Source organism: Vitis riparia, chromosome 19 (assembly GCF_004353265.1).
Source record: "Vitis riparia cultivar Riparia Gloire de Montpellier isolate 1030 chromosome 19, EGFV_Vit.rip_1.0, whole genome shotgun sequence".
NCBI classification, from domain to species: Eukaryota; Viridiplantae; Streptophyta; class Magnoliopsida; order Vitales; family Vitaceae; genus Vitis; species Vitis riparia.
This window is the reverse complement of record NC_048449.1, coordinates 24,065,596-24,081,642: the sequence shown is the minus strand read 5'-3', so window position 1 is coordinate 24,081,642 and position 16,047 is coordinate 24,065,596. Positions and strand designations below refer to the sequence as shown.

The 16,047-nt window shown below is 33.7% G+C and overlaps 1 protein-coding gene across 1 annotated transcript; it reads right to left on the bottom strand.

Annotated features, from left to right (window-relative positions):
- Positions 1–727: 727 nt before the first annotated feature.
- Positions 728–15,565, bottom strand: LOC117909424 (thiosulfate/3-mercaptopyruvate sulfurtransferase 1, mitochondrial). Its single transcript, XM_034823469.1, has 12 exons — positions 15,413–15,565; positions 12,823–13,011; positions 11,341–11,400; positions 11,039–11,101; positions 10,201–10,325; positions 9,935–10,097; positions 8,287–8,346; positions 5,314–5,372; positions 4,035–4,116; positions 3,138–3,201; positions 1,356–1,423; positions 728–1,065 (listed from the first exon to the last, which is right to left on the bottom strand). Exons 2-12 carry the CDS (start codon positions 12,937–12,939, stop codon positions 958–960), a joined length of 969 nt encoding a protein of 322 aa, XP_034679360.1. The 5' UTR covers positions 12,940–13,011; positions 15,413–15,565; the 3' UTR covers positions 728–957.
- Positions 15,566–16,047: the final 482 nt, after the last annotated feature.

Below are 16,047 nucleotides of genomic sequence, written 5' to 3'. Positions count from 1 at the left end.
AGATCCCCAAATAAAGTCGACTGTACTATCATATATAAATATATTGATTTTTTTTATAATTCATCATAAATATAAAATTATTATATAGATATATGAAAATCATGTCTCGTAGACAAAATTGTAAGCTTAAAATCATGGTTTTAAGATACGAATTTATTTCAATTAAATTAAACCCAAGTAAATAAAGACTTCCAAGTGACATCAACTAGAAATAGTTTTAAAAATTATTATTTTTAAAATTTTGTTTGAAACTTTGCTATATTGGTAAATAAAAACCCCAAAAGCTCAAAGAAGAATCACACTTACAATTTCATTATTTATGTTTTCTTAATTTTACATAAAAGAAGATATGATATTTTCTTAAAATTTAAGTTTTTGAAACAAGTTTTATAAAAGAACGAATTTATTGAATTTAAATTTACCTTTTTATTTCTCTCTCACATTTTCTTTCCTTTCCACTCATCCAAATCCAAACAGAGAATCCAAACAGCACCAAATTTCCTCCTCTTTTCTCCTGTAATTTTCTTGGGGGAAAACCAATTACGAGTTTCACCCATTTTTTTATCACAATCATCACAACATTCAGTCCAAATACCAAGAAAAAATCCAAACAGCACCAAATTTTCTCTTCTTTTCTTCTGTAATTTTCTTGAGGGAAAACCAATTAAGAGTTTCACCCATTTTCATCACTATCATCACAACATTCAGTACTAATGCCCAGGTAAAATAGTGAGAAGAAAAAAACCCAGATAAATAGCTTCTATGCTCCAAATTCAAAATTATTATTCTTTCAATCACAATTTCCAGCAACTGTAATTAGAAAACCAAAAATAACTGAGAGAAATGGTTCAACAGTCTTAAATACATCCTTTTTCATCACAATCTGGGAGTACTGACAAGCCAAACCTCATGCTGAGCAGCTACCCAGCAAGCTTCTTGATGGTATTGCATTAATATTTAAGATGAAGCTGAAGAAGTTAAGACGGGTGTGTCAGGGTGAGCTCCCCATTCAGTCCATGAGCCATCATAGACAGTAACATCAGATTTCCCAAGACGATGCAGACCCTGAAAGAAGAATCAGCATGAGACTCATTTTTTCCCAAGGTCAGTCTGTTCCAGGCGAACCATTAGCCACCAAAGATTTCTTACTCATAGATATAGTTTAGATACAGCAATGTGAGTGTACATATAGATACAGAAATTTTTGACAAATTATGCCATCGTTTTTCAGAAATCTATTGCGGTGTAATGTTAGAACACAGGGAGCAACAAATGTAAAAACTGTTGGTTGGAATCAACTTCTCGGAGAAAATGAACTGGTGTAAATGTCAGAAAAAGAAAGAAGAGAGCATTACCAATGCGAGAATACAAGCAGTTACACCAGTGCCACAAGAAGTCACAACGGGGCTGTCCAAAGAGATGCCTGCAGAAGAATATATGGTTAGGTTTTTTGTATTTCTGTCAAGTAAATACTAAATGAATAAAAAATCTAGATGCATTCAAGAGCATTCTTGGATCTTTTTTTTTTTTTTTTTTTTGATAGGTAAAGAACAAGAGCATTCTTGGATCATAAACCAAAGATGTCCTTTTTTAGCACCAACCTGATCCAGTAAGAATGATGGTGGTGCAAAGGGAAGGCAGTAAAATGGGATAAAATGCTCTTTCCACTATTGCAAATGCAAGTTGAATTCCATTTTGAAAGAGGAGTTGGAAGGCTGATGAAGGTAGTCGAGGTTGTTCGGCTTAAGGGAAGAGATGCAAATGTTGGGATTCAGGCTTACAGCCAACTAGCATTTTGATTCTAGGCTGCAAAGCGGAGTACCAGGTTCGCTTTGTTAATTGGCTGTGTAAAAGGACCATGAATGTGCTTATTCAGCACTTGTGCTTCAGTTAGAAGGTGAGCTTAGAGGAGTAGCAGAGAAGGTAGTCGCAGTTTTGAATTCTTTGCAGCATCATTTTCGTTGTTGGTTAATGGGACATGTTACAGGTTTCAGAACATTCTAGATGGCTTATCTACCTGCTATACCTTTTATTTGGTTATGGAAAATTTGAATGGGATTATCAAATGGCCATTGATGGTGGTGTGAAAATGAAGAAAGCAGGGAGTAGTCCTTAGTCCTATCTATAATCCATGGTGATGTAAAATGCAAATTTCGAATCTTATAGGCATTTTGTTTGGTTTTGAAGTTGTTTTGGATTTAAAGATAAATAGTATGTGCAAGAACAAATTGATCCCCTTGGGAGGAAGGAAACAAGTGGATAACCTCGTGTCAAATATTTGGTGTTGGTAGGTAAGCTTCTACTTCTCTTGGTTTCACTTTGGGGCCTATAACACAACAGTGATTTAGGAGAAGCAAATAAGAACACAGAGAGGAGACCCTGGTGGAAAAGCACCTGACTCTCAAATGAAGTGAGACAACTTCAATCCATCATGCTAGAAAGTCGCCAGTCAGCTGATTTCTCATTTTAGTGTCCTCTCAGTTTGTTCAAGGTTGGAAAATTTTTAAGGGATTTTCTTTGGGTGGGTACAAGCCAAGAGTTCATAGGACTGGAGTAAGGTGCCTATACCCAAAACCACAGACGGTTTGGGTATAAGATTTCCTTTGAAAAATAATATAACCCTAATGTACAAATAGTTATGAAGATTTACTACTGAGATATGCAAAAAGAGGTGGTGAATGGATCCCCAAGGTTAATGAAAGCTCTGGTTTGGATCTCTAGAAGGCGATTATGAACAGATAAGTACCATTCAAAGTCTGAAAAAAGAAGCTGAACCTGGGGTGTTTCGGGAGGGGTGGATGGGTTCGTGGTTCCCTAATCTTTTCATGATCACTATGGATGGTGAGGTTTTTTAAATATTTAATAAGTTGGAACAAGGAAGATGTCTTGGAATGTTGCTTTACATAGTTTCTCCTTTACATGCACAAACTCAACCACAAAGATAACTATGCGTCCAAATAAAACGTTCACTAGCAAGCACGTAAAGGTGTGTTCCCATTGTCATATGTTTGAGAATTTCCATGCCATATCCCCAAGTCCATATAGGGCCACTGCAGCTGAGTCAGTGCCCAAAAGGACAGACTTTTTGGTTACTCCATAAGGTAGCAAATGAGAGAGAGAGAGAGAGGAATTCTTGCCTTCTTGATCAAATCGTTTCTTAAGCTCATCTGCAGGTAAGAGTTTTTGTGAAGAATCCAACATCTGCAATTCAACAATTACTGTGTTATATATTTAGAACAGTGTAATTAGAAAACACAAAAACACACACACATGCGTATACATACTGCAACCTAATTCAAACCCATTTTTCACAGGTTTGAAATCCATAATGGTAATTGGTAAGTGCCTTCATTTTTCTTTTTCTTTTTTTCCCTTTCTGCTTCTTTTCAGTCGGTAGTGGGTAAGTTTCCACTTCCCACAACACTGCAAAACAGACTAACATTTCAAATGACTCAACATCCGACTTTGAGCCACACAATGAAATCAAGCAACATTTCGTCCCAACTTTAAAGATGTTCAAACCTCATTCATGCCCTAGCCTACATTTTCCTTCAATCATTTAACAGATTGTAACAGCTGACATAATTCCATTTATTCTGTATCTGTTCACTGAATACATTCTCAAACTCTGGAAAGATGGATAAAGAGAGGGAATCCATCTGTATCCATCCTGCTTGTACAAAACTTTCTGGGTGTTTGAAAACTAACAAATAGGTGAGTTTAATAATTAAAAACCTTTAAATTTGATGGTGAGTCCTAAAGAAAATGGATATTGATCCACCAATGGAAGTGAGAAGAAAACCCCAGAACAATTCAAAGGAAAAAGAACCAAGGAGCTCAGGAATTTGTCTCAAATGAAATTTCATGTGAAATCAAAAAGGAACTAGTATAATTCACATGGGAGTTCAACTGCATCCTTGAGTTTAAAAGTTAGTGTTTGATAAAAGGGGCAACAACCAAAGAGTTGGAAGTAATATGAACACTTCAAGATTCCACAGTAAAATAGGTGTTGAATGAGAAGTTGATCTTTTTACCTGGGAAAAGGGAATGCACTTGCTGCTGGGGACATGTCCACTTCTTATTCCCTTTCGAGGCTCTGGTGCAATCCCATCAAACCTTCAAGAAGATAAAACCACCTTCAAATTGGAGATGAGTTTGATAAAATAAATGGATCTATCTTCTTTCAGGATTCTTATTTTATAAAAAATTTCCTCATTAGGAATCCAGATTTCCATTTCCAGCTACTAAAGAACATTTTATGGATGAATGGTTCAAAGCTGTAAAGTAGAATCTTAACAACACCAATTTGGTGAAAGGGAAAACCTTATAGATGGAAACAACCTTAATCATGAAAATTGACCACAAAATAGGCATCAGATTTTTTTCTATAGTTGGGATAATATCTTATGTTTGTGCATGTCATCCTTGCACAAGGGCCATGTGTCATTCAAATTTTATAGCATGTCTCCAAGGATAATTGGAAATCAGATCTCACCAAATAAGTTTCTTATATTGGCAGTCGGAACAATGCTATGGATGAAACATAAACAGTTGGACTTGGATTTGGTTTTGTTTCTAAAATTCATAGGTCTGGGATTATTTTCCTTTTCATGTAGCAGTTAATAAGTTAGTTATAATTCACCTCAAAACAATTAGCCAAACAATCAACTTTATACAGTACTAGGAAGTCAGATATGAGCAGGATCCAAAGCCTATAGCAAACACCCAATAAATTAGACCTCTTGATAATCTATAGATTAGTAAAACACTTGTATGCACATATACCTTGTTAGTCAAGATTGACAAGCACATTTCACTTATTACTTGGAGATTGGACATCTAGTGGGAATAAAATCATCCCATTTTGTTTTACACACCACACGGCTCACCCTAGCCCTGGAAATGAGTTTCTTCTTATCATGCATAAGATCATTTTTAGAATTTCAAAAGGCAAATAAGAAGGAAAAAAAGGAAAAAAAAAATCAATTATATTCTTTTAATCATCGTTTCTTGAGACATGCTGAAGTTTTTGCAATGATTAACTCCTGATGCTAATTAAAAAAAATATATATTCCCATACATGTCCAAACACACCCATATTCTTAATTTCCCCTTGAAGATTGACATGTCTCGATTAGCACTACAAAAGGCATATTGTAGACCAAACAAAGAAATAAAAAAACTGAAGTTTGAGAATTGATACCATTTTGTATTTAAGTTCCAGTTGTATTTCACAACAACATAAAGATCACATCCATTAACAAATACATCAGCACTTAAGACAACAAAACATTAAATAGGAATACAGAATACCTGGCCTTTGATCTGGCATCTATGTGTTGGTGTGTTTTGTTCTCAATGTTTTGATTAACCTGAAAAATGTAGCAGAGGAAGTAAACTTAATAACAGAGAATTGACAAGTGGTATTCAAAGCAGAATCTTTATAGTAGGAAACTTATCCAAATTGATAATCTGAATGTCATACAACTACTGAGAAAGAATCCTTGCATTCTCTGAGATCAACATGGGCAAACACAAACAGGTTCACCTTTATTTACTTTAAAAGGGTGTAGGAGGACATGTATTATACCATTTTGTAATGAATTTAAATATTGAATCATTCCTTTATTATTATTATTTAATATTTCAGAATTCACTGATATCAGGGCAATATTTACAACATGGCTAATTATTTGAAATTGACCATCAAACACAATTTGGCAATTCTATGGTTTCTCAAATATGCACTAACTCAAGCACCTGTGGGTGTGCATCCCATAAAACCCATTCATGACCTCAATATATGTAAATATGTCTGAAAATTTACTCAGAATGGCTCCATTTTTGTTGCATTACAAACCACTTTCAAATTCTCTCTCCTCCAAAGTATATAATATTTAGACATTTCCATTTTAAAACCGGAGCTTCAGCAGAACTTTCAAAATGACTCACAAAAAAACCAGGTTGATTCATTTTGAGCATTAGAATGAGTTCGAAGAAATAAGAATCTTAGGGCCATTTATTTGACTAAGGGAACCCTATAATTTGATATTCTGCTCATAAGAATAATCCATGAGACATGCTGACAAAAGTACAGCCAATTTCAAAGCGTGATTAGGAGTCTTTTTTTTTAGGTTCGTATTTAGGAGTAATTTTGAAAGAGCTAGAAGTGCTTCCTAATGATTGGAAGTACTTCTTTACATAAATTAAAAGACTGTTTGGCAGTGATTTTAGGAAACATTTCTAACTTTTTTAATACTCTAAAAGATAAAAAATTTCATGTGTTAGAAATACTAAATATACTTTCTAGAATCACTACCAAATGCATTCTAATAGTGCGTTTGAGAGTGATTCTAGAAAGCGTTTCTAACATTTTTAACACATGAATGATAAAAATTTTCAAGTATTAAAAATATTAAAAACACTTCCTAGAATCACTACCAAACGTGTTCTAAGTGTTTGACAAACTTCTAAAAATTTGCAGAATTGTTTGAAGTGATTCTGGAGAATCATTTGAGGTAATTCCTCAAAAAATCACTTTTTAAAAAAAATAAAACATAGTACCAAAAACACTATCAAAACATTTTTTTAAAATTTATATCCAAACATTTAGTGGTTCTCCTTAAATTTGTTTCTAATGGAAGCACTACTAACAAAAATGCTACAAACTAAGACCGCTTTAACTAGAATTACTCCCAAATGGGCTCTCAGTGTAGTTGATACGAGTACTTCCTACTTGATGGGCATGTTATTGTCATATGCCAACACAAATCAACGACCATAGATGAAGTAATGTCAATCTAAGGAAAACTCAATGGAGTCTATTATAATATTAGGGCAGCTAAGGTCTAATTGAGTCCAAAGAATACCTAAAATAATGGGTAATAAGAAATAGAAAACTATTACTCCCAATGTTGTCAAAAGCAAAAGGCAATATCAAGGCAATAAGACTCCTTTTAGCCTAAGGCGAAAGGCGAAAAACAAGGCAATAGCCTAACTATAGTAAGGCGATAAAAAAATATACATATATTTACCTATTCGATATTCAACCAATATAAGTGTTGTCTTCAACAATCAACACTATTAATTTTTCATCACTCACGATGTCTTATAAAATTAACAAAATAGTAATAATTATTGAAAGTGTTAAATATTATACCCCATATTATAAAAAAAATCATATTGTTTAAAGATATTCATCCTATCTAAATGTATATTCTAATTTTTCAAACATCTAAAAAGCAAATAAAATAAAAAAATAAGAGATTGAACATTATAGAGAAGCTTTAGGCAATCATCATCATAGTCATTATTGAAATTAAAATTGTCATTAATTTCATCAAGACTAGATTGATAACCCTCCATCCTATTATCTCTATGATAATATAATATTTTATCTTATACTTTGTTTAATCCAATGTTATATCAAATGAAATTATAATCTAAGTATGTTTAATCTTAATTCATGGTCAAAGGCAACTGCCTCTATGCCTTATTGCCTTATCCCAAGGCGATTGCCTAAGCGTTGCCTATACGTTGCCTCTTTGAAGTCACCTTGCCTAGGTCTTCAAAAGGCGACTTTTATCTACCTTGCTTGGCCTAATGGCCTAGGCGACCTAAGCGATCGCCTTTGATAACACTGGTTACTCCTTTCCAAAATAGAATATAATAACAACAATAATCTCCAAACATAACTATGTCAAAGTATATGCATCTTTTTCTGACCAAACCTGATTTAGAGTGCGTTAGGTAGTGATTCTAGAAAACGTTTCTAACATTTCAAACACTTGAATGATAAAAAACTTTAAGTATTAAAAATGTTAAAAATACTTCCTAAAATCACTACCAAACGGATGCTTATTCATAGTCCTAAACATGATAAAAGAGCAGTTCTGGCCACAATTGGCTCCATCACCAAATTTAAACATGAAAATAAAATAGAAACTTAAAACATAAGGAATCCAAAAAGAAATAAGTTCAAATCAAGGCATGGATTTCCAATGGATACAAAAACTCATCCTCATGCACACTGGCCGTATCCGTCTGGTCATGCATCTTGTTGTGTGAGTTTGTAAAGGTCAGGGGAAAAAAAAAATTAGTGTGATCAACTAGTCCTAGGTTATCAATCATTGCTCATGTTACCACCAACAATGATATATAAGATCAATGTATAGGTCCACCAACAAATCTTAATCATAACTGATGCACTGTTTTCAAGAATGAAAATAATATGAATTTTATGGTTTTACAAAAGAAACAAGATTAATTAAGTTGAAGAAATCTAACCTGTTCAAGAGTCCAGACAAGATGTGGCTGGAATCTTGTCTGAAATGTGATTGGCCCAACCTGCATACACAAACAACAAAAAAGGAAAAAGGAAAAGGAAAAAAAGAAAATCCATAAGAATATGAACAGAAAAATAGTCTAAAATAACATGGATATAAAAAGAAAAAAGAAAAAAGAAAAAAGAAAAAAGAAAAGAAAAGAGAAGAAAATCCAACTGAATAGGGCTTGGAAGTTTTAACCCCAGCAAAAGATAACATTTTAGACTATTTTAATAATCAAGGTTCAAACTTCCAATTGAATTAACTATATCTTAATTAAAATAACATTTTGCCTCTTAATGGTTTAAGTCAATTGCATCAGAATAAGGAAAACATCACACAGCATATACAAATCTTTCCAAGAACTAAAAGAGAATCACCAAAAGAATAGTGAAAAACAAGAAAAGGTTTTACATAATCCAAGTGAAGCAGTCCAACAAGCACATTTTAAGTATAGTCCCCAACAATGTTAATCAAGCATTCTTGTTCATCAATTATCAATTGGACGATCAGTCATTCCAAAATTCAAGGGAACCAGTTGAAAAAAAACACTTTATTGTTTAAAAGAGTAACAGATTGGTTCATGTAGAAAAGGTTGGTGACTAAATAGGTAGTTGGTGGTAAATAACTTTCAACGTAAACAAGAAAAACAACCGTTTGATATCAATCAGATATCAATGCAAAGCAGAGCTACATGCAAGCTGAGGGGGGTAATGATGCCCCTGAAAATTTTCGAAGTTTGAAAGTTATGTGCTTTGGAGTTTCATTTCTAAAGAATTATAATTGTGGTCTCCGCAAAGTAAATTCAATCCCAATATGCCCCGAACCTTGTAATCCCCCTTCACACCAAATTAGGAGAGTAAAGAAAATTAGACCTTTGCCTCCTTCATAGAAGAACCTATATGACCTCTAGGAAATCCTACTGAAGACCTTGATCCCTTTCATTTTTCAAACTGAAAAGAATGTTCTCTACATCCATTAGAAGTCATGAAACCTAACAATGTCTTAAGCAACTTCAAAAGGCTTAACTGGTGACATATTCCGTACCAGTTGAAATCAGTAAGAAAATTCCAAGAAGAATATGTCGTATCCAGTAGAAGGTGCAACACTAGAAAATTTCTGCTACATATTGAAGTCAACCAAAGAAATCCAAAGGGAGCTGGCCAAATGCAGAAGTTGGTCCAACACAAGCAAACGCAGGCTTACAGTGAAAACAAGTCCACAAAATTGCTTCTGTTATTGAAATAATTTCTTATTAGGATTGTCCACGCACAAGCAAACCTCAGATCAATTTCCTTGCACCCCCACAACATTATCTTTGTACTAGACAAGCTCATATCTATCTTCCTATACAATTTTAATATCTCTTCAATTAAATGTAACATCAGTTCTCTTTTATTAGTAACAAAGGATGAATATTCAAGGCTACAAATGCAAGATTAACATCATATAGAATACAGGAAATTTTAATTCTCTTATCAATGCTCACTAAATTACTTTAGATGGTATATACCATAGTATTAAATAAACTACATGGAACATTAAGATGATAATATTGCTTATTTAAATAAAGTTCATACAAGGATCTAGGAAATAGAGCATGAACTTACTGCCTGTCTGCGATATACTTTCTCTATGGCCTCACTGGCAGCACTAGCTTTTAAAATAGCATCACCAGAAGCACTAGATTCTACATCAAATCCTGATGCACGCCATGTTGGCAGGCCCCCATCCAACACCCAGATTCTCTCATGCCCAAATACCCGGAACATCCTTTTCATTCAAGTAACAAAAATAAAGGCATCAGCTAATAATACAATATAATTAAGGAACATGATATGATGCTAAAACACTTAACATGAATTCCACAACTCACCACCAAACCCGAGCTGCACTGAAAATTCCCTTTCCGTCATAAACAACAACTCCATCTTTATTTTCAATACCAAGGGCAGAAACAGCAGCGGCAAAAGCTTCCTCCGATGGCAACATGTGTGGCAACTGATGCAAGTCAGTTAAGGATGTAAGATTTCAAATGTTATAAATAAAGAAAAGGGGAAGCTAAACTAGCCTTCCTGAAGATTTCTTGTAATTTGAGCCTGGACATGTCTAAAATAGATATAGACTCCCTTATGGTTTGCTAATATCATCAAGGACATCCCTTTGCTAGTTTACTATTAAATACTTGTGTTTCAAAGTGAGGGTATAAAAATATTTCAACTAAATTTAAGAAGGTTCTTCATAATGTTAGCAAACTATAGGAAAGATCAGTACTACTCTGAAAAATGCTTGGGAATGTGTCTTCAATTCAAAACTTCAGGGAAGGTAAATGTAATTTTCTTCAAAGAGAAAGTCTAGCATAACTTGCTGTATAGGATTATAGCCTGCCTGAAAAATCCATTGTTAAAATTTGCATACTAATATGCCACAATAGGAAAACTAGTTATCTTTAAGCATAAAATTGATTTGCTTAAACTCTACAATATTTTGAAGATATAAACCACAGACACTGAAGCTTTTTTTTTGATAGATACAGATGCTGAAGTTTAATAACACTTTAAATAAAATACATCCTTCCTTTTCACTTTAAAAGGGAAACACAAACTCTCTTGTAGAGACTTCTGTTAATATGCAAGGGAATGCAAAATCCAGAAATGTGAAATCCAGTGTGCTAATGAACAGACACATATAAAAATTAGGAAAAAGCATCTCACATTTGTGGTTTGATCTGATATGCCATCCACATCAAAGAAAAGGGCACCTGGAATGTGGGCAACCTGTTGAAAACCCCCAACCCCCATGAGAAAGAATGATTAAAAAAAAAAACCCAACTAAACAAATAGAATGAAGTTAGAGCTGAGACATTGAAGTAATACGAATGTCTTATAAGAATCACTAATCTAAAGACCTTATCAAATAATAACAATGACCAAATTCCAACTAATTAATATAATAAACTATAAAATAGTGACAGTGTCAGAGGTCTACTGGTTCAAAGTAAAATCAAAATGTACACCTGATACTCCTGAAGTGGATTTCTCTGCTCATCTGGCATGTACCAGGACGCATCCAACACCTAAAAGAACAATAAACAAATAAAATTAAGTGATGATAACCAGCATAAAGCATCTAAAAGAATATAAGCATGATGTACTTTAGTTCAATAAACTTGCAAGTAGGCTTAAGCTATCATTGAAGGAAAAAATAGGTACCATATGATTTTTTTATTATTACTATTGGAATAGATGCCATATGAAATCAATCATGTAAACTTCATAAATTCTCGGCAGGTTTGCTAGCATTGCTAGAATCTTTAGATCGAGCTACCTCTGGGCTTCAGCAATTTATTTGTGGAAGATCATTCATCCACAACTTTATTCTGATCTCACAAAAAAAAAAAACAAGGACCTTGGAGATGGGACAACTGGCTGAATAAGATCATCAACTTATCAACAAAGTTAAGATGCTCCTCTACTTGGATGTCTCATCTGGCTAGCCAATCAACAGATATATTGCCCAGCAAGATTCTAGAAGTTTTTGTAGGAGAGTAGATGCTTCCTTGACCTTTGTAACTCTAGGCCACTTTGGTTCTGTCATACAACCATTAGGATGTGTTGTCTTTGTTTTTATCTTGTTGCTGTTTTTCCATCTTCTTTCAGGAATCAACGAATTATTTGTTGCTTTTAGGAATAGAAGAAGTTTCAGCCTATTAGTTTAAACTAAACTGTAAGATAAAATTCAGAATGCAATGAAGCACATCCAAGAATGATCTACTAAATAATTAATAAAAACCCCCTCTGAAACTATTATCTGACAGATCCCAGTAATTGGGATTTGTACTGAATCTGCTTCTTGACAGACTTCAATATTTTTTCTGTTTCATCTTTTTTACCTGAAAATACCAGAGCCTAAATAAGGCCAATTGAGTTTGGTCAAAGATTGGGCTTAGCTTGAACCCACTCTAAACTCAACTTAATCTTAAATGAGAAGAAATCAAATTGATTGAGCCCATTTGCATCCTCAAGCATTAATGCCATGATGTTTTAATTAAATGTCACTTAAAAATTCCATACACCATGTCAACTGTCGATAACTAACTCATGAAATGGTATAAATCAAGTAGAAGCTATATAAGCCTACACGACTTTGTCAAACTAATTCAACCACAAACCATGACAACTCAACTAAGTCAAAATGCAACCAGCTCAGAGAAAATTGAGTCAACCTTAAGGCCCTAATAATATGTTTCTCAGATCAAAAGTATATGCCTGTGGATAAAGATTTGCACCAACTTGGGTAACATGCAAGATGACCAAACCAGTTTCTTGATTCCACTGCAAGCAATGTGGATATAATTTCTTTCTTAAATATAATATTGGACTATTAGAAACTTCTGTGCTTTGGAGAAGATGTAATGTAGTAATTTAAGCACTTGATGATAAGCATATCCAGATCATTTCAAGCCCACAGCAGTATAGAAGTAGCATGATGCAGGTACCTTCAAGTCAGGTTCCCTAATGTTGGCATGGAGCCAATCAACGGAAACAACAGGTTCATTTGGAGACACAGACTGTGTTGAAAAAGAAGACCTTGTCCCAGAAGTTGAAGAAGCCATAGCACAAGTGGAAAAACCAGAACTTCTATACACCAAATAGACAGCGTTGGGCCGTGAGTAAAATGGTCTCTTCTGCAAAAAAAATTTTTAAAAAAAAACAGAACATAAGATTTTGGGCAAGAAATAATAACACGTAAAAGAAATAGCAAGATGACTTGACATAACCAAGACGTAACCAAGATGTACCTAAGATGAGTAATATGATTTCAACTCTCAAGCTAATTTCTTTCCCTAATAAGCTACAAATATAATGAACTAAACTGAAATACAAAAACAAATTATTAAAAAAAATTGTCGTTTTTTTTTAAAAAAGGGCAGTCTTTATACATTTACCAGAACAGCAGGAGCACAACTTTATTTTACTGATACAAATATGATGATACTCAACTATATATCATTATCCCTTTCCATTTGTGAAGCCCCACTTTAATTTCATCATTCAACAAGGAAAGAGAACAATTTATAACCACTATTATTGGTTGATGAAACCATTCAAGAATGAAGAAATTAAATATAATTGACAAATAATATAAGTACAGCATATAACAAGTATCACAAACATCACCAATGAAATCACTCAGTTGATGAAAAAACATCATTAAACAACTCACCAAATTCCACTTCTCAAACAAAAAAATTACCACTAAATTTACAACCATTATTAAACAAAAAAGAAACCCAAGCCCAAAATGATAATCCAAGAAAACAAACAGGATTATCAGATTATCAAAAACGAGATTTTGACATAATGGAGAGACTTACATAGAAAAAAGAGGTGAAGATTTCAAGGTTATGATAGACATAAGGTGAGAAGCGAATCAAGCAGTGGCTAGGGAGTGCTCTTGCAAAAGGGCTGATGCCATTGCTTAGAGAAAGTAAGAAGCCAAATATGAAGAAAAACCAAGGGGATTTTGGTGTCACGAGAAGCCACAGTGGCATTATTGGACAAAGTAGTCGACAAAAGAAAGGTCACTTTCCGGATGAGAACTTTCAGGATAGGATTTTTCATTGGTGTGGAATCATATAGGAAAGGCATGAGGAAAAGGAAAATGTAAAAAACTCTGGATAGGATATATGTTGGATGTGTGGATGTGTTAGCATATTTGCAAATGCGGGCACATCCCTTTTGTTAGGGGCTTGTCAATAAAACAAACAGTTTTTGAACCATTAATTTTCCTCCAGAAGGAGTTCCATTGCAGCCAATCTGTATAACTTTACTTTATTTACTAATATAAACACGACAATAACCGAGTAAATGTGTTTATTCCCTTGTATTTGTTCAATAAAATCATTAAATTTGCAAATGTGGGTGCATCCTCTTTTGTTCGGGCTTGTCAATAAAGCAAATAATTTTTGTACCGTTAATTTTCCTCCAGAAGGAGGTCCATTGCAGCCAATCTGCATAAGTTTATTTTATTTACTAATATGAACACAACACAAACCAAGTAAATATGTTTATTCCCTTGTATTTGTTCAATAAAATCAGTACATTTGCAAATGCAGATGCATCCCCTTTTGTTAGGGGCTTGTTAATACACCAGACATTTTTTTTGTACCATTAATTTTCCTCCAAAGGAGATCCATTGCAGCCACCTGCAAAAAAAATTTTATTTTTTACTAATATAAACACAGCAAGAACCAAGTAAATATGTTTACTCCCTTGTATTCATTCAAAACAATCAATAATTACTGATCAAACAAAACCTCACATTTATTTCATAAAACACAAAAGAAGAAAAAAAACAATCCAATTTATAAACAGCACTAACAATACTTGATTGATAAATCTATACAAAAAAGGAATGAAGAACGTTGCAATAATCCACAAACTAATGTTAGTACAACATGACAAGAGTGACTTAAATTTCTTAACAACAAGAATCACAAACACCATCCCATAAATCAAACCATTCCTGAAAAACCCTCATAAAAAACACAAGCAACAGACTAAAACCCTACTCCTCAAACCAAAACAACCACTCAATTACAACCCCTTACCAAAAAAGGAGTAATTTTTCACACCTACAACCAACAAAACCAAAAATTCACATCGACAAACTAGTTATGGGAACAGCCAACAATCAAAACAAGAAAAAAGATAAAAGATCAAACTAATATGATCAATACCCATGAATCATTTCCAGGATATGAAACCTACTCAGAATAAAATTCCGGGAACGATTGACTGGAGGAGGAGTTTCATTGAAGAAAGAAGTGAAGATGTGAGGATTGCAATAGAGAGAGCGAAAATTGAATCGAAACAAAAACAACTAGGTGATAATTCACACAAAAAAAAAGACCACAAATACCAAAACCCCACACAGAAAAACCAATCACTGCAACAACACAACAGTCGAAACAAGCAAAAAAAAATCAAACAAAATTAATCAACACCCACGAAGCAATTCCTGGGAAAGGCCCAAACCCATAGCAAAATCCCGAAAAGAAGATGAGGTTGCATGGGGACACTCACATTGAAGAAAGAGGTGAAGATTTGAGGCTTCTGATAGAGGGCAAGTGAGGAACGAATCAAGCGATTTCCAAAAGGGTTCTGGCGAAAAGGGCTGCTGCCATTGCTCAGAGACCATGTAGAAAGGAGTGAGAGGCTCTTCGAATTATCTACAGATTCTCAAACACCATGGAGTCATGCTGCAAATATTAAACTAGTAGACAAGGCAGAGGTCTTAGGGGCATGTTTGGTTTGGTTTTATTTGCCTTTTAACGTGTTTTTTCTATCATAGGAAATCCTAGGGCTTGTTTGGAAACTTTCTTGGGAGAAAATGATTGATTTTTAACAAGCTTCGACAAAAACAAAAAAAACAAAAAACCATTTTTAAGAATAAATTTGATATTTATCAATTATTATTTTTAGAATATTTTGATTACAATAGTTCATAGAGAATAAATCCAAAAACACTATATGTTATTCTTCCCTAACAAAAATTTATTTTTGAAAATAATTACAAATTATTTTTAACAACATATATCAAAAAATTAATTTTTAAAAACTTAATTTCAAAACATGTTGCCAAACATGTCCTAATGGTTTGAGTTTTCCGATTTGGTAAAATCCTCCCTCATCATCATGTAGACTTGGCCACTTGAGTC

Bases quoted from the DNA above. Each gene is read 5' to 3' on its own strand.
- LOC117909424 (XM_034823469.1), bottom strand. From the start codon at position 12,939: ATGGCTTCTTCAACTTCTGGGACAAGGTCTTCTTTTTCAACACAGTCT. The intron at 11,102-11,340 runs GTGTACATTTTG...GGTTTTCAACAG, and splicing joins ATCCACTTCAGGAGTATCAG to GTTGCCCACATTCCAGGTGC. The intron at 10,098-10,200 runs GTGAGTTGTGGA...TTGAATGAAAAG, and splicing joins AGTGCAGCTCGGGTTTGGTG to GATGTTCCGGGTATTTGGGC.